Below are 24,251 nucleotides of genomic sequence, written 5' to 3' on the forward strand. Positions count from 1 at the left end.
CCAGGCGCCCCGTAAATCCTCATCTCTTTAAGCATCCTTCGCTGGTATTTATCTTGTAACAGTTACACCTGTATGGCATTTTAAGCCCATCCTTTGACACGTGAAAAGAAAAAGAGGTGTAGCCAATTCACAAAGCCAATTAAGTTCCCTCGGGTAAAGTCAAGGAAAGAAAAAACGCGGGCAGCTGTGTGATGTATTTGTTTACTGACAAATTTCCAGAGCCTGAACCCAGTATTTATATTCACTTCGGCCGGGGAGGGGGCCATTTCTCTCCCCGCCACAGCTCGTAAGTATCAGGCCCACCCTTTCTTCTAAGTCAGGGGTTTGGGGAGAAAAGCACGAGCCTCTGCAACTCCCGGCAGCCCTTGGCAAAACCTGGGCCCGGGGCCTGCAGGGGCGGGGCCTCGGCGTGCTACCCGCACGCTTAGAGGCCAGCGCGCCGGTCACGTGCTGCACGGGCCCCGCGCAAATAAACCGGGCGCGCGCGCGCGCGCTCCTGACGCTGGCGGCGGGGAGGGGCGGCGTCACCTCGCAGAGTGGCGCTTGACTGTCTCGCGTTCCGCCCCGTTCCGGGCTCCGGGACTCGGGAGACAGTCCTTCCGCGGGGCCGCGAGTCCTCCGGTAGTGCCAGCCAGAGTTGGTGACGGCCGCTTCATCGACGTGGGGAAGCCTGCGGTCGTGGCCCCCACCCCGGGAGCTCTGGGAGCCCGGGTGACCGCGTAGGTCAGTTTCCGTGCCTGGTTCCTGTGCGAGCGCGTTCCCCCCTGCCTGGTGCGCGGGGAAGATCTGTCCTCCCCTGGTGGGGGGTGCGCGGGCCTCGCGCGCGCGTCTCCGAGGACTGAGTCGTGGCGATGCTGGGCTCCCACCCCCGGCTCGGCTACTGTGTGGCCGCCGGCTCTCCAATGCTGCAACGAACTTAGTTGTTAAAAGTAGTGAGATGCTGGCGTTTGTTGCACTCCCCCTCGGGGTGCAACGACTTGTGCTAGTGCTACATGCATTCCCTACCAAGTCATCGGCCGTGTGCTTTCTCGGTACTCTGATGTGTGCATCATAACTTTTAGTTTCCTACTACCATGAGGAGAGGATTGATTCTCAGTGGAAGTCACGAGCTGTCCATGTGACCATTCTCTCAGTGTACCTCGTGGTCACTTCGACCAGCATGGAAGACTATCAAAGGGATAGACAGTATGAAAGATTGCAGCTGCACAGTAGAAACAATGATTCATTTGCCTGGTGGCCCTATTGATTGGCAAAAGGCGTTAAAGGGGTTATTCTGATTTAGTTAATATTAGTTTTTCGTTGTCAAAGTCGTTGCTTTATGCAGACTATATTGTGAAGTTGAATTGCTGGCAATGTGATACTAAGTGGAGACTGCTCGAATTTAGCACAGTTACTAGGCTCTTGTGGATAGTTGTTGGTAATACCTAAAATCAGTGATGCGTTTCCCCTGAAGCCTTAGTATTGTAGTTGTTGCATTCTTGATAGAGTTCGGAATATCCTCACCTCTTTAAGCATTTGGAAAATTTGTCGATTTATTTTGAGGGCTAGCAATGTTTGCGTTCTAACCCTGAGAACAACAAATTTTATGCAGCCAGTATTGTAGGTATAATTTCTGCATCCCGCAGCTGAAAATTTTAAAGATCTCTGTGATAATTACAGAATGGTTACAAAATCCACCTTGTCTGCATCCCCTAGTTCTAAACTAGGGGCTCTATCTACAATCTACAGGAGACAAGAAAAGTGTCAGTAACAGTTTTAAATTTTATCACCTTTTTCTCCCTGGCAGCACTGAAATTTGATAGTCAAAACAGGAGGTAACTGCCGCAAGTTGAGTAGATTTATCTGAATCAGTTGCTGTAATTCTGTGTCGTCTTCTGCCAAGGTCAGTTTGTCAGATGACACTTGCTAAATATCTCAGAATCTTGTCAGTGGAAATTTATGGCGGGTGGCTAATCCTGGTCTTGGCGGTATTATTCAAGCGTACTTAACACCTGTAATTCAGAGCAGCTGGATGTTTCTACAAAAGTACGCTCCCCCCACTCTGCCCTTAGGACAAAGGGGAATACATGTTTAGAATCAAGAAGTAGGTAGGAGAATACAGCTGGTTTTGTTTTATTTTGGTTTTGAGGGATAACATGGTGCAGTGTCTGTTAGATAAATTAAAACTTTTCTTCTTGTGGCTTTATTTAACTTACAGAAACATCTGTATATTTAATCATAATCTTTTCAGGTTGGAACTCTGTGGCCCTTTCTTACCTCTTGACCTCACTAAAAAGCTGAGGTATTGTACATTGCATGTATTCACTGAGAAAAGTAGTAGAAGGTAGAAATCAGCTTAAGGAAAGAATGAGGTAGCAAGTGCACATGAGAAATTTGAAGGGGTTAGGAACCTTGTCAGTTCTTTCAAGCCAAGTCTAGTGGTAATCAGAACTTTATTGATGACTAGTAAGTTCTTTCCAGTTCCCAGAAAGCGGGCAGGTGTTAGCAGTGTAGTCACCAGCTTATACCAGTCTTGCCAGAATTCATTAATGAAGTGATAGAAAAGATGCAGTCTGTGCAGTTTATATTGATGATCACGATGCCATAGAAGTATCTTTTAGGATGCTCTTGATCCCTAGAAATGTTGGATTTTCCCTCACTTATCTGATCTCAACCACTAATAAGGTGGGCAAGTATTAGAAGTAGTTTTAAAGCTTTTTTCCTTGAAGTATAGTTGACATATAATGATTAGTTTCAGGTGTACAATGTAATTATTGCACAATTCTGTATATTAAGCTATGCTTACCACAATAAGTGTAGTTACCATCTGTCACCATACAATTTTTACGCTTTTAGTAAGAGGAACTACTAGGTCACTGGCTGTGAGTTCTTGTACATATCAGCCAGCAAATAGGAAATTCCTATGTAGTGAAAACAGTCTTTGTCCATTTTCCTATCATGTGACAGTGGAAAGTAACCACATGTTTTCACTTTGTTATTTAAAGTTTTTCTTTAAAGAGAAACTTCTGACTATATGGTAGATAACAGGTCAGTATTATATATACATAATTTAAGTTTGGAAGATGATTTTCAAGTGTGAAATAATAAAAGTGGAAAACATTTAAATACATTTTATCTAAAATTTAGGGAATTTTATCATTAAAAGGTAACAATTAAGCTCATTGTTAGAGTATTTTTACTATCCAAAACTGGATTTGTCTAATGTGTGGACTTGTCTGCCCTTTGCTTCTACAGATCCAAACTGTTTGAAACAGTAGTTAACAGTTTTAAGAATCTATCCAGTTCAAATGCAAATCAGGGTTGCATCTAAGGGTTCTTGGTTATTGAAGCACATAAAATGTGTAGCAACCTAAGGTTAGCTTAAACGATTTCATAAAGCAAGGCCGAGAAGCTTACATAATTTTCACAAATTTTGATTAACACTTTCAACCAAATAAAGGTAAAATAAATACACAGGAAGTGGGATTGTTCTTCTGTGGTGGAATAGCATCTAAGTCCATGTGGGTGTATAACAAGTATGAGTAGAGAAGGTAGTATAAATATGTCAAATGTCACTACAGTTTACAAACTGTAGTGTTACTACAATCTCAATTACTTCTCTATCATTTCTCCTCCCAAGGACACAAGGCTGTTTATCAGTGCACAAAGTCTTATTGGAAGGAATTTATAAAGTTTCATTGAATTAAAAATTAAGTGACTTTTAATTGAACTTTACCTTTTTGAAAGAAAGAAGTGAGTGCCTCCTAAAATAGACTTGATAATTTGTTTTCCTTAAATTGCCATGTTTTGGCTACCTCCTTTTAGTGAATAAGGCTTCTAAAAATGAGAGGATTAAGGTATAAATCAGATTTAACTTTCTTAATGTTCACACAGGAACAATAACTAGAATCAATGGCCTTTAGTTTTAGAGGCCGAATTGAGTTTTATGAAATGTATAGCTTTAATAACATAATGTGCCTTGATTAGAAGTTCTAGATTCTGGTTTTGGCTTTATTGGCAAATAACTTTACCTCTGTACTTTCCGTTTTTTTTTTTTATTTCTAAAATCAGCATTAAGTTAAATATGAATCTACCACCGTTGAGTTTCTAAAACAATGTATTTGTGTAATTGTTATCCCAAATTTATAGTTGTATACATACATTTATATGTGTATATGTGTACATACGTACGTGTAGGAATATGATCGTGTTAGAGAAATCACTGCTAGGAGTTAGAATGAGGACAAAATTTATTTTCTTGCTATTGCCATGTTTTTTACATAGTTCAATTTTTAATATTTCCCTCACATTAAAAGAATAATGGGAAAAAATAACTCCTACCACTAAGCAGCTAGCTACATTGGAAAGCAGTGCTAAGTGCACTACAGATTTTTATGTTAGATTTTATAAAATATGTTCATAATTACATTTAATGTTTCTCATTCAAATTCCTAGCATACAGTGTGTTTCAAATATTGTTGTAATAATACCAGGCATAAAAGCGGTATCTGAAAAGTTTTAATTTTTTTTTTTAATGTTTATTTTTGAGAGCACGAGCAGGGGAGGGGCAGAGAGGGAGACACAGAATCTGAAACAGGCTTTAGGCTCTGAGCTGTCAGCACAGAACCCGACACAGGGCTTGAACCCACAAATTGTGGGATCATGACCTGAGCTGAAGTCAGACGCTCAACTGACTGAGCCACCCAGGCACCCCTGAGAATTTTTTAAATAATCACAATATGTAGTCAATTTTGAATAATTAGGTTCCTTTTGACTTTAATAGTACAAAAGCTATTTGACAATTGTAAGAACCATATTTCAGATGCTTCCTGAATTTCTTTTATTGTAAAATATACATGACAAAATTACCCTTTTAACCATTTTTAAGTATACTATTCAGAGGCATTAAGTAACTTACATCATTGTGCAACCATTGCCACTGCCCATCTCTAGGATTATTTCAACATCCCAAACAGAAACTGTGTAACCATTAAATACTACCCACTCCCTCCTCCAGCTCCTAGTAATCACTATCCTGTTTTCTCTCTGAATTTGTCTATTCTAGGTACCTCATATAAATGGAATCATATAATATTTGTCCTTTTGTGTCTAGTTTCACTTAGCATAATGTGTGCAAGTTTCATCCATGTAGCATGTGTCAGAATTTGCTTCATTTTCAAGGCTGAATAATCCATTGTATGTATATGCCACACTTTTTCTATTCACCTGTCACTGGACACTTAGATTGCTTCCACCTCTTGGCTATTGTGAAGAATGATGCTATGAACATGGGTGAGCAATTATCTGAATCCCTGCTCTAATGCTTTTGGGTATATTGTGGGTCATATGGTAACTCTTAGTTTTTGAGAAACTGCTATACTTTCCTGACATTTTATAATACCCAGTTAAATATTATGCGTATTATTGAATAAAGTTAGCATGGATGTCTTTGAATATTAACTTTTTAAATACCATTAAGAACTCGAAGACAATATTTTGAGTTTATGACACTCAGGTGAATAAGCTCTGCTTGTTGAACTTGATTATCTTTGTTTTTATTTTTATTTTTTTTGTTTATTTTGAGAGAGAGAGCGCGCAAGCAGGGGAGGGGCAGTGAGGGAGAGGGAGAGGGAGAGAGAGAATCCCAAGCAGGCTCCACACGGTCAGCATGGAGCGTGATGTGGGGCTTGAACTCATGAACTGTGAGACCATGACCTGAGCTGAAATCAAGAGTTGGAAGCCTACTCAGCTGAGCCAGTCAGGCACCTCAAACTTCATTATCTTTGATTTCTCCAGGAATTTTCTACATTGAGTCTATAAACCTTAAACTTAAATACTAAGGAAAAGTAGCAGTTCAACTTGATAGATCTCCAGCCAAATTTAGCAAGTTATGACTTGCTGTCCTTTAAGCTCCAAGTTTTAGGGTCTTTGCCAGGATCTCAGAGTTGTAAGGGCTACAGAATTTATTTGCTGTATTGAGTGGGCATTTAGTGGCACAGACTATCAAGTATGGGGACCAGTCTAATTAGGTGATTTACAGTGTTTATAAAACAACAAAATAATTTAGAAGCCTAGCTTCCTCAGTGGACCTGGGAGGTGAGGAAACAAGGCAAAATAGTCTGTAGCCTCCCAGCTTTTGAAGCTCAAACTGTTGTCTAGTTAGTGCCTTGAAAACATTCTCTTGGTCATTAAAAATCTCATTAATCTTAAAAAGAAAGCTTGGAATTGCATGAATGTGGAAAGAGCAGTTGAAAATATCCAGAGTGATGATGAAAAATACAATACTGATAGGCTGTGGCTCAGATCCATTCTGATCAGCTGCATTAAGGGATTGCTTGTCTTTTTCTTTCTCTTACACATCAGGGACCAAGCCCTTTTCTGAATTAAGCTTATGATTCCAAAGAATGAATGTTTGTTTTAAAAATCTGTTCAGCACGTGAATTTGGATTCTTTTATTTTGTTTTTCTTCTAAAGTCAACTATTAATCATAGATATCAGCTTATTTATAAATTAGAGATGCATCAAGTTAAATAATAGTAATCCTCAGTAATCCTAGAGTAGATTTTTTTAAACGTCTCTTTTTCTGTGATCTATAAGAAAAAGCCTTCCTTAGGGGCACCTGGGTGGCTCAGTCAGTTAAGTGTCTGACTTTGGCTCAGGTCATGATCTTGCAGTTCATAGGTTTGAGCCTGCGTTGGGCTCTGTGCTGATGGCTTGGAACTTGGAGCCTGCTTCGGATTCTGTGTCCCCCTCTCTCTCTGTTCCTACCCCACTCACTCACTCTCAAAAATAAATAAGGATTAAAAAAATTAAAAAGAACCTTCATTAATTGCTATTAGATAAAGGTGTACCACTTAAAGGCATTGCCTTTAGGCCTTCCTATAGGGAGGCATGATTGCTTTGTTCTCAGAACTGAATCCACATCCATTCATCTGCCCATCTATCTATTTAACGTTTGATTACCTGCTGTGTTCTAGGCACATTGTTAGGTCCTAGGAATATGATGGGGAACATAGTAGACATGAGACCCTTGTCCCATTCAAGTTTACAGGGAGTGCAGTGTAAGGAGAGCCAAAGAAATGACCACATGAGTACTTGCAGACTGATGTGTGCTAAACATGGTGAGGGATCTAGTTGAGGTTGGGAATGAAGAGGGCAAGTCAGACTTCTTGAGAGCGGTGGATAGTAATTGATTTGTATACTTGTCCCTCCAGTATTTTTTTTAAATTTTTTTCTTTTTTAACGTTTATTTTTGAGACAGAGAGAGACAGAGCATGAACAGGGGAGGAGCAGAGAGAGGGGGAGACACAGAATCTGAAACAGGCTCCAGGCTCTGAGCTGTCAGCACAGAGCCCAACGCGGGGCTTGAACTCACGGATGGTGAGATCACGACCTGAGCCGAAGTCGGACGCTTAACCGACCAAGCCACCCAGGCGCCCCTTGTCCCTACAGTATTTATAAGTTCCCCCTAGTATAAGGCCTGGTTTTACTCATTAATGAGCCAGCAAAGTCAGGACAAGTATTCCTGGAATGTTGTCGGCCCTCAATGAAATGTTTGCTGCTTCATCTCCTTGTGGGACACAAGTGCTTGGGAAGGTGAGGGTGGCCCTGGTGCTGGTAGGGGAGCCACAGCTTCTTGGGCATGTCACGCCGGACACCTTCCCAGCCCGTGCTGACTACCTGGATGCCCGCCGAAGGCACATGGTTTAAGATCCTGGTGGATATTCTAAAGCTCAGGTCTTCATCCTCAGCAGTGGACTCTGAGTTGTGATTTTTGAATGGAGAAAGAAGTTGCTGTGAATGGTTTTATGCCTTGGTTTGGAACAGTTTCTTTGTAGCTTAGTTGGAAGGAACATAAAGATTAATATGGTGGCCACACTGCTAGCATTTTAGGAAGTTTACTGAGTTTTTAAATTACAGGTATTTTTGGAGTTGTGCTAACTTTTGTGTTAGAGCCACTGAGAAATTATCTTGCTAAAATATATTCTTACTGTTTTCTGCTCCTAACACGCAATGATTTGTTCACGGATGTAAGTTTTAAATGTATATGTGATTCGGGGATGCTTGGGTGGCTCTAAGCCTCTGACTCTTGGTTTCAGCTCAGGTCATGATCTCACAGCTTCATGGGTTTGAGCCCCGCATCAGGCTCTCTGCTGACAGTGTGGGGCCTGCTTGGGATTCTCTCTCTCCCTCTCTCTCTGCCCCTCCCCTGCTTGTGCTCTTTCTCAAAATAAACCTTAAAAAAATGTATATTTAAATGTTTATGTGATTTTATAGACTTGTTTCTATAGGGAGATAGGAGAAAGTGTCAATCCCCTTCCTACTCCTGCTACTCCTTTCTAGGGTAATAGAAGTTTACAAGAGCAATGTAAGGAAAATGCATTTTGGATTTATCATTAAGGGTACTACTTAAGTCCTAAATGTTACAGTCTGCGAACCTTTGGAATTGGCTTGGCCTGCTGATAGACTAATTCGTTTTGATAGATGTGGTGTTAAAATTGCTTTGTAAATGACAGAATGTCCAAATTGCTTTAAGAATGTTTTTTAATCAAACAGGCACCTGCATTAAAATCTATGGGAGTTAAGCAGAGAGCAACAAGAGATTTTTTTTTTTCTCCCGGTTTTGGTGAGATTTAACTGGCCTGGTTCCCTTCAAAATAATCTGTATTTTATTTACCTCTATTACACCTCTCCACCCACCCATCCTGTCTTGTAGTAAGAGTTCTCTCCCCTGTTAAGATACCCAAGAATCTGTTTCTGTTCTGAGGAAATTGGTGGCCATAGGACAGGAGATCTTCCTGGGCTGCCTAGCTTTGCCCACCGGCCCCTCAAGTACCATCCCCCTGTCCCTGGCCTCAGTGCCATGCTCCCTTCTCTTAGGCTGTTCATCCACTTACTTTAGGCACCTCTAGGATCTTTTCAGTCCGGCACCCCTCCTTTCTCTTATACATCAAGCTTTTCCTGTTTCTGGCCCTTGCCTCACAGCCTGTAAACACGTGCCCAGCTATCCTAACTCTGGAGCTAACACTAGCTCCTCAGAACAAAGTTCCTCTAAAGGAGTCTGGTGTCCTCTCTCCTTAGCATCCCTCATTCAGTCCTCAGTGTACCTACATCTGCTTTTGCCTGTGTCATTTCCACTGGATGTACCCTTGAGCTCATCAGTGACCTCCGATTCACCAGACCAACCAGTGATTTCACACCTGGTCCTGTGCTTCCTTTACCATTTCACACCCATCTGGCCCCTTTGAAACTCGGTCTTCTCTTGGTTTCGGTGCTGTCACCCTTTTCTGTCCCCTTTTCCAACCTTAGTCCTTCTCTGCTAGATTGTAGTCACAGGCCTCCTTCCCCTTAAATGTTGGTCTCCTCTAGATGAGGGATCTCATTTACTCCTGTGACTTTAATGACCACTGCTTGGCTGAAAGTCCTGCTGTGTGAATTCTAGCCTACAACTGGGTGCTTCTCCTCATGCTGCTCTCTGGACATATCCTTCTCCAGTTCCCACAGGAATCTCAGACTCCCCATGTCCAGCATGGGCTCACACAACTTCACCCAGGGTTGTCCACATTAGCAACTTTCTTCACGCTGCTGGTCTTAGAGAACTTGTCATTCTTTTTTTTTTTTTTTTTTAACGTTTATTTATTATTACTGACAGGCAGAGACAGAGCATGAAGGGGGGGGGGGGAGACACAGAATCTGAAGCAAGCTTCAGGCCCTGAGCTGTCAGCACAGAGCCCGATGCAGGGCTCGCACTCATGAACCGTGAGATCATGACCTGAGCCGAAGTCAGTCGCTTAACCGACTGAGCCACCCAGGCGCCCCAAAGAACTTGTCATTCTTCAGGCTCCAGCTTAAACGTCACCTTCTCTGTGATTCCTTCTATAACTGATGCAGACGAAGAACGCACCATGCTTTCTCCTGAACAGCTGCTGTCCCTTGGACATGTTACTATTCGTGGCACATGCTGCTCTGGTGGTTGGCCTGTCCCTTGCACACGTTACTGTTCGTGGCACGTGTTGGTCTGATGGTTGGCCTGTCCCTTGAACATGTTACTGTTCGTGGCACATGTTGGTCTGATGGTTGGCCTGTCCCTTGAACACGTTACTGTTCGTGGCACATGTTGGTCTGGTGGTTGGCCTGTCCCTTGAACACGTTACTGTTCGTGGCACATGTTGGTCTGGTGGTTGGCCTGTTTCTGAGAGGCAGAGACTGTGTCGTCATCACTGTACCTCCAGTGCCTCCTGCAGGCAGCCCATCTTTGGTAGGTATTAATAAACATTTGTTAGGTACATTTTAATCCCAGTCCCAGCATTTATGAGCAACTGTTGTGGTTAATATATTACTGTGGACTGTTTAAGTGGGTAAGGTTTATTTTTATTTTTATCATTTTATTTTGTTCGTCATAAGTGTGTTTTTTAATCTCCATCCCTGATTTCCCCCTTTCCCTTATGCACCTTCCCTCTGGTAACCATCAATTTGTTCTTTATAGGCAGAACGCTGTTTCTTTGTGTCTCTCGTTTTCCCCCCTTTGCTCATTTGTTTTGTTTCTTAAATTCCACATGAGTTATATGGTATTTGTCCTTCTCTGACTTATTTTGTTTAGTATCATACTCTAGCTCCATCCGTGTTGTTGCAAATGGCAAGATTTCATTTTTTTATGGCGGAATAATATTCCATCATGTGGATGGGTAGTGTATACACACATCTTCTTTATCCATTCATCTATTAAGGGACCTTTGAGCTGCTTCCAAAGTTTGGCTGTTGTAAATAATGTTGCAGTAAACATAGGGGTACACGTATCCCTTTGAAATAGTGTTTTCAGTTTTTGGGGGTGAATACCCAGTAGTGCTATTCCTGGAATGTAGGGTAGTTCTATTTTTTAAAAAATGTTTATTCATTTTTGAGAGACAGAGACTGAGCACAAGCAGGGGAGGGACAGAGAGAGAGGGAGACACAGAATCTCAAGTAAGCTCCAGGCTCTGAGCTGTCAGCACGGAGCATGATGTGGGGCTTGAATCCACGAACTGTGAGATCATGACCTGAAATGAAGTCGGATGCTTAACTGACTGAGCCACCCAGGCACCCCTAGGGTGGTTCTATTTTTAGTTTTTTGAGGAACCTCCATACTGTTTTCCACAGTGGCTGTGCCAGTTTGCATTTCCACCAACAATGTAAAAGGTTCCTCTTTCCCCACATCCTCGCCAACAGTTGCTGTTTCTTGTGTTATTGATTTTCGCTGTTCTGACGGGTGTGAGGTGGTATCTCATTCTAGTTTTGATTTTCATTTCCCTGATGATGGATTATGTTGAGCATCTTTTCATGTGTCCATTGGCCATCTGTATGTCTTCTTTGGAGAAATGTCTGTTCATATCTTCTGCCCATTTTTTAATTGGGTTATTTTTTTGGTGTTATATAAGTTTTTTATAATATGTATAATATATAACATATCTTTTAATAATCTTTACACCCATTGTGGGGCTCGAACTCATGACTGCAAGATCAAGAGTTACAGTGTCCTCCAAATGAGCCAGCCAGGAGTCTCTAAGTTTTTTATATATTTTGGATACTAACCTTTTATTGGATGTGTCACTTGTAAATATCTTCTCCCATTCAGTAGGTTGCCTTTTAGTTTTGTTGGTTGATTATTTCCTTTGCTGTGCAGAAGCTTTTTATTTTGTTATTGTCCCAGTAGTGTGTTTTTGCCTTTTTTTTTTTTTTCCTTGCCTCAGGAGACACATCTAGAAAAATGTTTCCATGGCCAGTGTCTGAGAAATGACTGCCTGTGCTCTCTTCTATGATTTCTATGGTTTCATACCTCACATTTAGATCTTTAATCCATTTCAAGTTTATTTTTATGTATGGTATGAGACAGTGATCTAGTTTCATTCTTTTGCATGTAGCTGTCCAGTTTTCCCAACATCATTTGTTAGAGACTGTATTTTTCCCATTGCCTATTACTGTCTCCTTTGTTGAAGATGAATTTACCATAACTGTGGGTTTATTTCTGGGCTCTCTATTGTGTTCTGTTGATCTATGTGTCTGTTTTTTTTTTTTTTTTTTTTTTGCCTGTACCATACTGTTTTGATTACTACAGCTTGGTAGTATGTGTTGAAATTTAGGATTGTGATACCTCCGGTTTTATTGTTTTTCAAGATTGCTTTGGCTAGTTGAAGTCTTTTGTGGTTCGATACAAATCTTAGGATTGTTTGTTTTAGTTCTGTGAAAAATGCTGTTGGTATTTTGACAGGGGTTGCATTAAATGTGTAGACTGCTTTGGGTAGTGTAGTCATTTTAACAACATTGCTCTCCTAGGGCGCCTGGGTGGCTTAGTCAGTTGAGCATCTGACTCTTGATGGCAGCACAGGTCATGATCCTGGGGTCACGGGATTGAGCCCTATGTTGGACTCTGCACTGAGTCTGGAGCCTGCTTAGGATTCTCTCTAAAAACAAAAAACAACAAAAAACCGTATTCTCCCAACCCATGATCATGAAATATCTTTCCATTTGGTTTTGTTATATTAAATTTCTTTCATTGGTGTTTTATAGTTTTCAGACTATAGCTCTTTCATGTTCTTGGTTAAGTGCATTCCTAGATATTTTTAAATTCTTGTTGAAATTGTAAATGAGATTGTTAATTTCACTTTCTGCTACTTCATTATTAGTGTATAGAATTTCAATGAATTTCTGTATATTTGTATCCTGCAATTTTGCTGAATTCATTTATAAGTTCTGGTAGTTTTTTGGTGGAGTCTTTAGGGTTTTCTATATATAGTATCACATCATCTGCAAATAGTGAAAGTTTTACTTCTTTATAAATTTGGATGCCTCTTATTTCTTTTTATTGTCTGATTGCTGTTGCTAGGACTTCCACTACTATGTTGAATAAAAGTGGTAAGAGTTGATATCCTTGTCTTGTTCCTGATCTGAGAAGAAAAGCTCTGTTTTTCACCACTATGATGTTGGCTGTGGGTTTTTCATATATGGCCTTTATTATGTTGAGGGGTATTCCCTCTAAACCTACTTTGTTGAGGACTTTTGTCAAGAAAGGGGGTCATACTTTGTTAAATGTTTTTTCTACATATAGTGAAAGAATAAAAACCATATGATCACTTCTCGTTGATGTATCATGTTGATTGATTTCTGAATATCGAACTACCCTTGCATCCCAGGAGTAAATCCCATTTGATTGTGATGTGTGTTTTTTGTTTTTTTTGATGTATTGTTGGATTTGGTTTGCTAATACTTCATTGAGGATTTTTGCATCTGTGTTCACCAGAGAGATTGGCCTATAGTGTTCTCTCTCTCTCTCTCTCTTTTTTTTTTTTTTTTTTTTGTAGTGTCTTTATCTGGTTTTGGTATTGGGGTAATGCTGACTTCATAGAATGAACTTGGAAGCTTTCCTTACTCTTTTATTTTTTGGAATAGTTTGGGAATAGGGATTATCATTTCTTGAAATGTTTGGTAGAATTCATTCTATGAAGCCATCTGGTCTTGGACTTTTGCTTTGGGAAATTTTTTGATTACTGATTCAATTTCCTTGCTGATAATTGGTCTGTTCAAATTTTTTGTTTCTTCTTGATTCAGTTTTGGAAGGTTACATGTTTCTAGGAATTTATCCATTTCTTCTGTCCAATATGTTAGCACTAATTTTTCACAATAATTTCTTACAATCCTTTGTAATTTTGTGATGTTATTTCTCCTCTTTCTGATTTTGAGTTATCTTTTTTTTTTTTTTTAGTCTTGCTAAAGATTGATCCTTAATTTTTTTTTAATGTTTGTTTTTGAGAGAGACAAAGCATAAGTAGGGGAAGGGGCAGAGAGAGAGGGGGAGACACAGAATCCAAAGCAGGCTCCAGGCTCTGAGCTGTCAGCACAGAGCCTGATGTGGGGCTTGAACCCACCAACCATGGGATCATGACCTGAGCTGAAGTCAGACGCTTAACTGACTGAGCCACCCAGGTGCCCCAAGATTGATCTTTTAAAAGGACTAGCTCCTGGTTTCTTTGATATTTTTTGCTATTATTCTTAATACTCAAATATATTTTTTCTGCAGTTTTGTATTTTAATATAGTATCTTGGTTTTGTTTCAGAATACAATGTTATTCTCCAAAGATTAGGTTTTATTTAACTTACTCTCTGAACTTTTTTTCAAGTTGCTTTTTTTTTTACCCCCTCTTTGGTTTTTAGACTCTTTCATGTTTTAGAGGTTTTACTCAGATGTCTTGTCGCCCTTAGCTATTGGCATTTAAGAATGAGGAACTTGAAAGCTGACTGGAAATTGAGAAAGTAGGGGAGCCTTGTTAACTGCCATTTTTACTAAGATTCATCTGGCTTAGCTTCTTGTTGGGAGCTGCTGGTGTCCTCTTGGAATATGTTATCCTTTAGGGACTGTCACCAGCTTAGTCTCCTCCCAGTGGGTGGAGCCTGGCTTGTCAGCATTAGGAATGCTGATTAAGAAAGAGCTGGAAGTCATGCTGTTCACTGTACATAGGCTGCTACTTTTTGAAACCGTCCTCCGACGGTCTTCCATCCTCTAGTCTGTAGAGCATTTCTTTTAGCCTTAGGGGATTTATTTAACCAGTTGCCTATTGATGGACATGGACTTCTTAATACCTTTTTCACTACTGTAAATAAAGCAATCCTTATGAATGTGCTTATGAAATAATCTTCTGTATTTCTATAGCATAGATTCCTAGAAGTAGAATTGCCCTGGGAAAGGAAATGGTGTATGTGTAATTTTTTAACATATTTTTTAAATTGTAAAATATGCATAAGATATAATTTACCATCTTAAAAATGTTTGTGGTATTAAATACATAAATAATATGTGCTACCATCACCATCATCCATCGTGAGAACTTTTCTTATAAAACTGAAACTCTGTACCCAATAAATCCCCATTCTCCTCTCCCCCAAGCCCTTGGCCATTACCATTCCGTTTTCTTTCTCTTTTGACTACTGTGCTCAAAGTACTTCATAAAAGTGGAATCATACAGTATTTGTCTTTCTGTGACTGGCTTATTTCCCTTAGCATAATGTCCTCATGGTTCATTCATGTAGCATATTGCAAAAACGTCTTTCTTTTTAAAGATTGAAAAATACTCCATTGTACCTATATACCACATTTTGCTTAACTGTTCATCTCCTGGTGGACACTTGTATAGCTTCCATGTTTTAGCTATTATGAGTAATGCAGCTCTGAACACAGATGTACAAATACCTCTTTGAGACCCCCACTTTCAGTTCTTTTGGGTGTATACCCAGAAGTGGAATTGCCAGATTATAGGGTAGTTCTGGTTTTAATTTTTTGAGGAATTGCTAATCTGTTTTACACAGTGGCTGTACCATTTTACATTCCTGCCAACAGTGCACAGGATTCTAATTTCTCCACATCCTTGACAACACTTGTTTTCTGTTTGTTTGGTTTTTTTTTCCCCATAGTAGTCGTCTTATTGGGTGTGAGATGGTAGCTCATTGTAGTTTTGATTTGCCTTTTCCTAATGATCAGTAATGGGAAACAACTTTTCATGTCCTTATTGGCCATGTGTATATTTGTAGAAATGTCTATTCAAGTACTTTGTTTTTGAACTGGATTTTGTTTGAGTTTTAGGAGTTCTCTGTGTATTTTGGTTATTAATCCCTTATCAGATATGATTTGCAAATATTTTCTCTGATCTTGTGGTTTGTGTTTTAACTCTGCTAGTGGCTTTTGATGCACAGAATTTAAAAATTCTTATAATGTCCACTTTGTCTATTTTTTCTTTTGTTACCCATGCCTTTGTTCTATCCAAGAAATCATTGCCAAAACCAATGTCATGAAGCATTTGCCCTGTGTTTTCTTCTAAGACTTTCATTGTTTTATGTTTTGCATTTAGATCTTTGATCCAGTTTGAATTAGTTTTTAAATATGATGTTAGGTAAAAGTTCAACTTTGTTCTTTTCCATGTGGATTTTCAGTTTTACCAGCACCATTTGTTGACAAGACTGTTGAATCATGTCGTCAGTCTTGTAAAGAATCATTGACCATATACACAAGGGTTTATTTGGCTTCTCTGTTCTATTCCATTGTTCTGTATGTCCGTCTTTATGCTAGTACCACAGTGTTTGACGTTAGCTTTGTTATAAGTTTTGAAATCCAGAAGCGTAAGTCCTCTAGCATTGCCTCCTTTTTGAAGATTGTTTTGGCTATTTAGAATTCCTTGAAATTTCATTTTTTTAAATACTGAAATATTTAAAGTATTCTCTTTTCTGTAGATTCTGTAGTTATTTTGGGGGGATTAGGGTTACCATGGAGATTACATTTATCATCCTAAAGTTATAACACTAATTTGAGTTTATACTAGTTTAACTTAAATAACACACACACACACACACACACACACACACACACACACACACACACACCTTGCTCCTTTATGCTCTGTTCCCACCCCTTTTGGCTACTGATGTCACAGAATTACATCTTTGTACACTCTGTACCCAAAACAAAAATAATTCTTTTAAATGTGTTAGTCCCTTAAATTATGTAGAAAATAAGATTTGGAGTTAGAAGACAAAATTATATTTTTAATCCAATATTTTTTTCTTTAAATGCGTTACTCTTAAATCATGTAGAAAACAAGAACAGCTATAAACCATTTTTTTTTTTATTTAAAAATTTTTTTTCAACGTTTATTTTTGGGACAGAGAGAGACAGCATGAACGGGGGAGGGGCAGAGAGAGAGGGAGACACAGAATCGGAAACAGGCTCCAGGCTCTGAGCCATCAGCCCAGAGCCTGACGCGGGCTCGAACTCCCGGACTGCGAGATCGTGACCTGGCTGAAGTCGGACGCTTAACCGACTGCACCACCCAGGCGCCCCTATAAACCATTGCTAAAATAACACTAGCTTTTGTAATTGTGCATGTGTTTGCCTTTATCAAATATAAATGTTTATTTCTCCACATAGCTTTGAGTTACTGTCTAGGGTGCTTTTATTTTACCTTGTAAGACTCTGTTGAGCATTTCTTGAAAGGCAGGTCTAGTGGTAATGAACTGCCTCGGCTTTTATTTTTCTGGGATGTCTTAATTTCTCTCTTACTTTTGAAAAGCAGTTTTGCCAGATACAGGATAGTTTTTCTTTCAGCACTTTGAATATATTTGCATACTGCTCTCTGTCCTCCAAAGTTTCTGATGGGAAATCTACCAGTCTTCCTACCCTGGATCCCTTGTATGTGATGATTTAGCTTCTTTCCTGCTATCGAGATTTTCTGTTTTGAAAGTTGGATTGTGTAGCATATCTCTTTGAGTTCCCCTTAGAGTTCATTGACCTTCTTGGATGTTTATATTCATGTTTTTTCCCTCAAATTTGGGAAGTATTCAGCTATTATTTCTCCAATTGCTCAACCCTCGTTCTCTCACTTCTAAGACTTTCATGATGCATGTTGATCTGTTGGTGTCCTACAGGTCTCTTAAGCTATGTTTGGTTTTCAGTCTTTTTTCTTTCTGTTCCCCAGACTCAGTAATTTCTGTGTCCTATCTTTCAAGTTTTCTTAGTGTTCTGCCTAATACAAATCAGCTTTTGAATCTCTCAAGTGAATTTTTTGTTATTAGTACTTTTCAGTTCAAGAATTTCGTCTTTCTTTTTAGGTTTTTTTTTGGTCTTTATTCATATTTTCATTTCATTTATGCATTTTGTCTTCCACCATCTCTTCCTTTAGGTCTTTGAATATCTTTTTGATGCCTTTGTCTAGTATATTTGCCATCAGATCTTCAGGGACCGTTTCTATTGATTTGTTTTTCCCTTTGGGCTCTACTTTTCTGTTTCTTTGTATGTCCTGTAACTTTTTTAATTATTGAAAACTGGACATTTGAATCTAACGTACTAACTCTAGATAGCAAATTCTCCTCCTTCCTCGAGTTTTCTAATATGTTGTTATTTTTCTTGGATTATTGTAGGCTGTGCTGAGGTCAGCCTGAGCTGTAAACTTAAGGTCTTCTCAGGTCTTCTTTTGGTGGTCGTGAGCAGTCATGTTTTAATTTTCTCCATAAATGCTGTTGTTTTTCAGTGCCCTAGTGTTTAGTGTCTGGCTCTTACGTGGGGGCGGGGGTAGTGGGGGGAAGAATGGAGAAATGAAGGCGGGTGCGGGGCGGGGGGGGGGTGGTGGGGGGGGACAAAAATGAATGCTGGTCCTTTAAATCTCCTGGAAGTTCAGTCTGCTGGAGGGGCTTAAAGCAGTGAGAGATGGGGGCGCCTGGGTGGCGCAGTCGGTTAAGCGTCCGACTTCAGCCAGGTCACGATCTCGCGGTCCGTGAGTTCGAGCCCCGCGTCAGGCTCTGGGCTGATGGCTCAGAGCCTGGAGCCTGTTTCCGATTCTGTGTCTCCCTCTCTCTCTGCCCCTCCCCCGTTCATGCTCTGTCTCTCTCTGTCCCAAAAATAAATAAAACGTTGAAAAAAAAAATTAAAAAAAAAAAAAAAAGCAGTGAGAGATGGTGCATGCAACAAGTGTGTCTGCTTGCTTCCTTGTCTGCATCTCTGATCAGAAGCAGCAGTGATCAGAGCTCAGCTCTCCAATATTTGGAGTACGGGGATCTTTTTGTTCACCCTGGTTCCTGTAAGCCATTCCAGGAATGCATGCACTGGGGGAATTTCGGGGTGGAGATGGGTAGCTGCTGCCTTGCTAAGAGCTTAAATTGACATAAATTAACTACAGTTCCCTTCCAAGCTTTCCCTGGTGGTTGTAAGCCTTCAGAAGATCCTAGAGTTCCAAAACCGTTACATCACGCAGATTCTGCCAGTACAGTTGTTATCTAGGTGGGGAGACAGATTGCTGGTGTTTCCATACTCTAGTCATTTTAGTAGAATCTTCCCCCAAGTGTATGTGTATTTTGAAATTTACTTGATATTGACAAGTGGTGCTTATATCCTGTCCATGACAGTATTAGGCATGTTTCATCTTTTTTTTTTTTTAATTGAATTATAGTTGACATGCAATGTTGCATTAGTTTCAGGTGTATAATCTTTTATTTAATCTTGTAGGCAAAAAATTGTTTTATTTGCATTTATTAGTAAGAAAGAAATTTATATTTTGTGAATTGCTACTTATTTTGACAAATGGCTTAAATTTGGTTGTAGTGCTCTATATTTTGAAGCTTAGTAAAATATGAAAGAGGAAACAAAGGAATTGTAATTATGGTCACTCCAGGATTTTTATCTGTAATTTGATTTTTTTCCTATTCAGGATGTTTTGCACAAGTTTTAAATGTTAATGTTTCAGCCTTATGATATTTTTATTGTAATGACCACATTTTAATTTTATATCTAGTTATATAATGTTTGCGTTAACCATTTGCAAAATATTTCATACCTTTAAGAGCATTCTGTCAAATATGATATAACAGCTCATGAGGTTGGTTATTTTGCAGATAAGGAAACTGAGGCTTTGAGAGATTAAGAAACTTGCCCAAATGTTTAGTGCACTTTTCAATAATAATAAAAAGGATAAGGAGTCTGAAGGTCAAGTTCTGGCCCTGCAACTGATTCACTTAGTTCTTACATCGTTCTTATTACTTGTAAAGTGATTTTTTTTTTTTTTGTATTAGCAGATAGTATACGAAAGGTAATTCTATCACTCAATAGTAATATTATTATTTTTAAATCTAGAAATGAATACTGAAGCAGAACAGGAGCTTCTCCATCATGCCAGAAATGGCAATGCTAAAGAAGTTCGACAGTTATTAGAAACCATGGAAAGAAATCAAGTAATTGCTGACATTAATTGCAAAGGTAAGCTTTGAGTGAGTTTTTTTAGCTTTTTCTTGAGTATGCACAACTCTGTCATTTATTTAGCACTAATCTTTTTGGTCTTGCTAGAAATAAATTCCCAGATCTTTTTCTAGAAAGAGTCTTCATAAGAGTAGGTAAAAGAGTAGTTTTACCTAGTAGTACCTCATAGTTCTAAGTCCGAGACATTGAGATCTAGTCTTAAGCTTTAGGGTCTCTGACAATTTTATCAGCTACAAGAGTGACCCTGAGCCTACAAGATGCACGCTATGATAGGGTGTTATGGTTAAATCAACCAGTTTGAGTGTTCAGTGTATGCCCAGAGTCCTGTGAAGTACCTTGCAGGTGGTGTTAGGCAGGATCCCTGGCCTCATTGAGACTAGTGTAGAGGATTAATAGACTACACTTCAAAATATGTACCAGAATATGGAACCCCAGGGTGTCATGGGATCCCATAGGAGAGACCTGTAACTGGACCTAGAAGGATTAGCTTCTTAGAGGAAATGATTCTAAAGTGATCTATAAAGAGTGTGTAGAACTTAACCAGGTGAAAATAGAGAAGAAAAGTGTTCAAGGGAGAAGATACAACATGTGCCAAGGTCCTGAGGTGAGAGGCAGTCCAGGTGGCAAGGGCCTGCAGGCAGGAAGGGTGAGGGAAGGTAAATAGCAGCCAAATCCTAATGCACCTGTGGCAAGGTTGTATGTGTTATGCTCAGGTGTGCAGAGAAAATTTATCTTCTAAAATGGCTCTGATATTTCAACAAGCACCTTCTCCTTCTTGGAGTATGGAGGACTAAATAAATATTAATCTTTTGGTTTCTCGATCTTGTAGCTTTTTGATAAATGATTGGTCTTCCAGAACCTCTCAACTCTCTTTGCCCTGTCTCCCCCAAGCTGGTGTTTAAAAATAAAGATGAGCCTTGTTGTGTGTGTCTATAGCCTTTGATTCCTCAGTGACCCTTGTCTTCCCAGTGCTCCTGAAGCATTTGTAGCTGACCCTTGGGACAAACTCAAACTCGTGTCTCTCTGTGTGTCATACAAGTGGTGCTCCGTGACTGTTACTTTGTGGCCACCTTGCAGGTGGGTGCTGGGATAGGTGGTTGCTAGGATATCTTTCTATGTCATCCCAGATGCCACTTGCCTGTTCTTGGTGTATCCTTGATTTATCTCGCTTTCTGGGCTCATGAACAGGAGCACCATGTCTCTTCATTTGTGCCTTTCTCACAGTCCTCTGTCCCCGATGCATATTTTATTCTGCTGGGTCACATTCTTCTGTCCTAGAGCAACAAACCTTATGTCTTCACCCATGTTGGGGAAGGATTATTATATTTGCAGTGGAGAGAAAACTATGATCTGAGTTGTCAGAAAATAGTTGTTTTCGGTATGCTAAAGGAATTGTAAAAATCCTCCTGGTCCTTTAGCAAAGACTAGTTCTTAATCTTTATCTTGGGATTCTATTTTGAATGCCAGAAACATTCCTGGCATTTGATAATCCTAATGACCCTTTATCTACCCTTTCCATCCTTACCTATATATCCAGGCTACTTGGTGGAAAGTCATCTAATGGGAAATGTAAAACTGTGAAATAGATGTGAATGCTTCTTCAAAATTTCATCATTATTCCTGTCAGTCAGACTTTGTCTTAAGGGCAGTTTAAAGGATTTATGTAGAAGATGACCTACCAGGTGATGTGCAGTTCACCAGTAGAAGTGAATGGGGGCCAGGGGACTCGATGTGAGTAGTGTTTCCCCGTGGGGATAGCCTTGCACCAGGCATTTCTAGGATTTCTTTGCTATCTGATTTGTTTTTCCAAACCCTGAGACATTGAGAAAGTGGTAAAATGTACTATAATTCTTTAAGAATTAAAGCTTAACAATCAACATAGAGATGTTATTGGTTGGAAGGAATTACTGGTGTCAAGTTGAAAGTGACAGAAGGAAACAATGGCCTGCAGCTGAAGGTTAAGGCCAATATTTCTAGGATAGGGGGACAAAGGATCTAATCTGTTTTCCTTATAGCTGTTGTGTGTTTACAGTCCTGTCTATTGCTAATGGTGAGACTTTCTTGCAAAAATTAATGTTTATATGCACAGTATACTTTATGTAAATTCTGAGTGGTGTTATTGCTGGGTGAACTGGGGAGCCCCTGGCTCTGGGATCTCAACACAGCCCATCCCAAAAGGTGTCACGGAATTCAAGGACAGATATGTAACACAGCAGATGAGCTACAAAAGCGGGAAAGTTTATTAAAGCAAAAAAGATAGTCTGGAGATGTGAGAGTGGTGAGCTAGAGGGTGGGAGGGCCGGGAGGGAGGTGCCTACCCTGGGGGCTGGGTTTCTATCTGTCATTGACAGTTGTTAACTAGGAGGTGGAACATTCAGTACTCAGGCGAGGATTCTAATAAGCAGTGTTTTGCGCCTTTTCTTCCGTATTTGGTCTTAGGTTTCTGGTCAGGGCTCCTGCCTCCTTGGTTCTGTGTGGTTTGACCCAGCGTCTTGTGGAGTGCTGCCAGAACAGGCCTCTGACTTTCCTGATAGCCGCCCATGACTTCTCTCAGCTGGCCTACAGGTATCCTGTTAGAACCTAGCTAACTGCCTACTCTAACAGTGTTCTAAGAAATAAGTTCTGGAAGCAAAGTTGTAACCGAGGCCCGAGGGTGCCAGAGCCCGTGGTTCGGGGGGGTTCAGGCGCTCACTTCTGACAAAATCCAAAGAGGGAGACGAGTGGTGGTAAAACAAGAAAGGGATTTGTTTCCAGGAGGCCAACACCAGGAGACAGGCTAGTGTCCCAAAGGCTATCTCCAAAGTGCTGAAAATACTTCTAGGTTTGAATGAGGAAAACGTGGAACAAAGGGTGGTGGGTGCGTGCCGGTGGGCAGTAAAGAATAAAGGTCAGGTGGGATTGTCTTGGGATCAGTCCTGCATTGCATGGGCATGTCTGGGCAGTCCCCCTTGCTCGAGGGGCTGGTTTTGGTACCCATTCCAGGATGTTTTGCCTGCTGGGTCTTCTGCCTGAGTTACAAGATAAGCTGATGAGAAGAACGTAATCAGTTAAGTGCAAAATGAGGTCAAAACAGGGTCTTTCGAAATAAAAACATGTGTTGTCCATGTCTACACGTGATTCTGTAGTGGTGTCCTGTTGCTTTGCTGGAAATTCTGAATGTGAAGTTATGTGAATGTTACCATAGTATCTGCTGGTGTTTCCCAGTGTTTCAGTATTCTATGTAGGGTACAGTCCTTTGTAAATACTCCTCAATTTGACATTTCTTATTTGTTGAACAAAATTTTTTGGATATCCGTGGTAAGTAGTAAAAAGATATTCTTGGGACACCTAGATGGCTCAGTCGGTTAAACCTCCGACATCAGCTCAGGTCATGATCTCACGGTTCGTGGGTTCGAGCCCCACGTTGGTTCTGGAGCCTGCTTCGGATTCTGTGTCTCCCTCTCTCTTTTCCTCCCCTGCTTGCAGTCTGTGTCTCTCTCTCTCTCAAAAATGAAGATTAAAAAAATTAAAAAAAAAAAAAGATACTCTTTACTGCTAACTTTACTACTACTCTTTACTACTTTTTACTAATAAAGAATGAAGTATTTTAAGAATCATGTAGGATTTTGGAAATTCTGATTTCTTGGAAACCTCAGATGTGAGGAGACCAGTTCAGTTCATGTTAGCTGTTAGGGGTTCGCTGGGGGTGAAAGCAATGTGAATGGCAACACACAGATATAATTAACATTTAGGGGATGGAATCGGTAGGGCACCCTGAATGTGGGTGTGAAAAGGAGAAAGGGGGCAAGAGTGTTGCTTGTTTATGACCTGAGAAACAAGGTGAATAATGGCAATTCATTGTGAAAACACACGTGGGAAGGGGTAGAGATAGTTTTAGTGACTGTGTAAAGTCGACTCTTGAAGAATGCAGGGTGAAAGGGCACCGACCCCCTGCACAGTAAAAAAAAAAAAAAAAAAAAAAAATCCATGTAGAACTTTTGACTTCCACCCCCCCCCCCATCTTAACTGCTAATAGCCTGCTGTTGACCAGGAAGAAGCCCTGCTGGTAACTCGGTTTACACATATGTTGTGTGTATGATGTGCTATATTTTTATAAAAAAGTAAGCTGGATAAAAAATGTTAAAATCATGAGGAAAATACATTTAAAGTGTTTCGTCAACTAAACTCCATATGTGCGTGGACCCACACAGTTCAAAGCCAGTGTTGTCAAGGGTCAACTGTGTACATATAACAGAGTAAGTTCAGCTTTGTGCTTTTTTTTTTTTTTTAATTTCTTTAAATGTTTATTTTTGAGAAAGACACAGAGCATGAGTGGGAGAGGGGCAGAGGGAAAGGGACGTAGAATCCGAAGCAGGCTCTAGGCTCCAAGCTGTCAGCATAGAGCCCGACATGGGGTTTGAACCAATGAAGTGCGAGATCATGACTGAGCTAAAGTTGGATGCTTAACCGACTGAGCCACCCAGGCACCCCTCAGTTTTATGCCTTTTGAGCACAAAGTATTTTGCATCAT

General features: G+C 40.1%; 1 protein-coding gene across 3 annotated transcripts in view; it reads left to right on the plus strand.

The window, feature by feature from the left end:
• Window positions 1-557: 557 nt before the first annotated feature.
• Window positions 558-24,251, plus strand: part of OSBPL1A (oxysterol binding protein like 1A) — a 246,521-nt gene continuing 222,827 nt past the window's right edge. The window contains exons 1-2 of one of the 3 annotated variants that reach the window (XM_047086888.1): window positions 558-723; window positions 19,619-19,741. In XM_047086888.1, coding sequence (XP_046942844.1) covers window positions 19,621-19,741 — 121 coding nt within the window. In that variant the 5' untranslated portion in view covers window positions 558-723; window positions 19,619-19,620. Of the gene's footprint in view, window positions 724-19,618; window positions 19,742-22,183; window positions 22,307-24,251 lie in introns of those variants that run through there. The other 2 variants (XM_047086890.1, XM_047086889.1) reach the window with 2 other exon arrangements.

Source organism: Lynx rufus, unplaced genomic scaffold (assembly GCF_022079265.1).
Source record: "Lynx rufus isolate CCGP_SWC_20201006 ecotype Redwood Valley unplaced genomic scaffold, mLynRuf1.p SCAF_22, whole genome shotgun sequence".
NCBI classification, from domain to species: domain Eukaryota; kingdom Metazoa; phylum Chordata; class Mammalia; order Carnivora; family Felidae; genus Lynx; species Lynx rufus.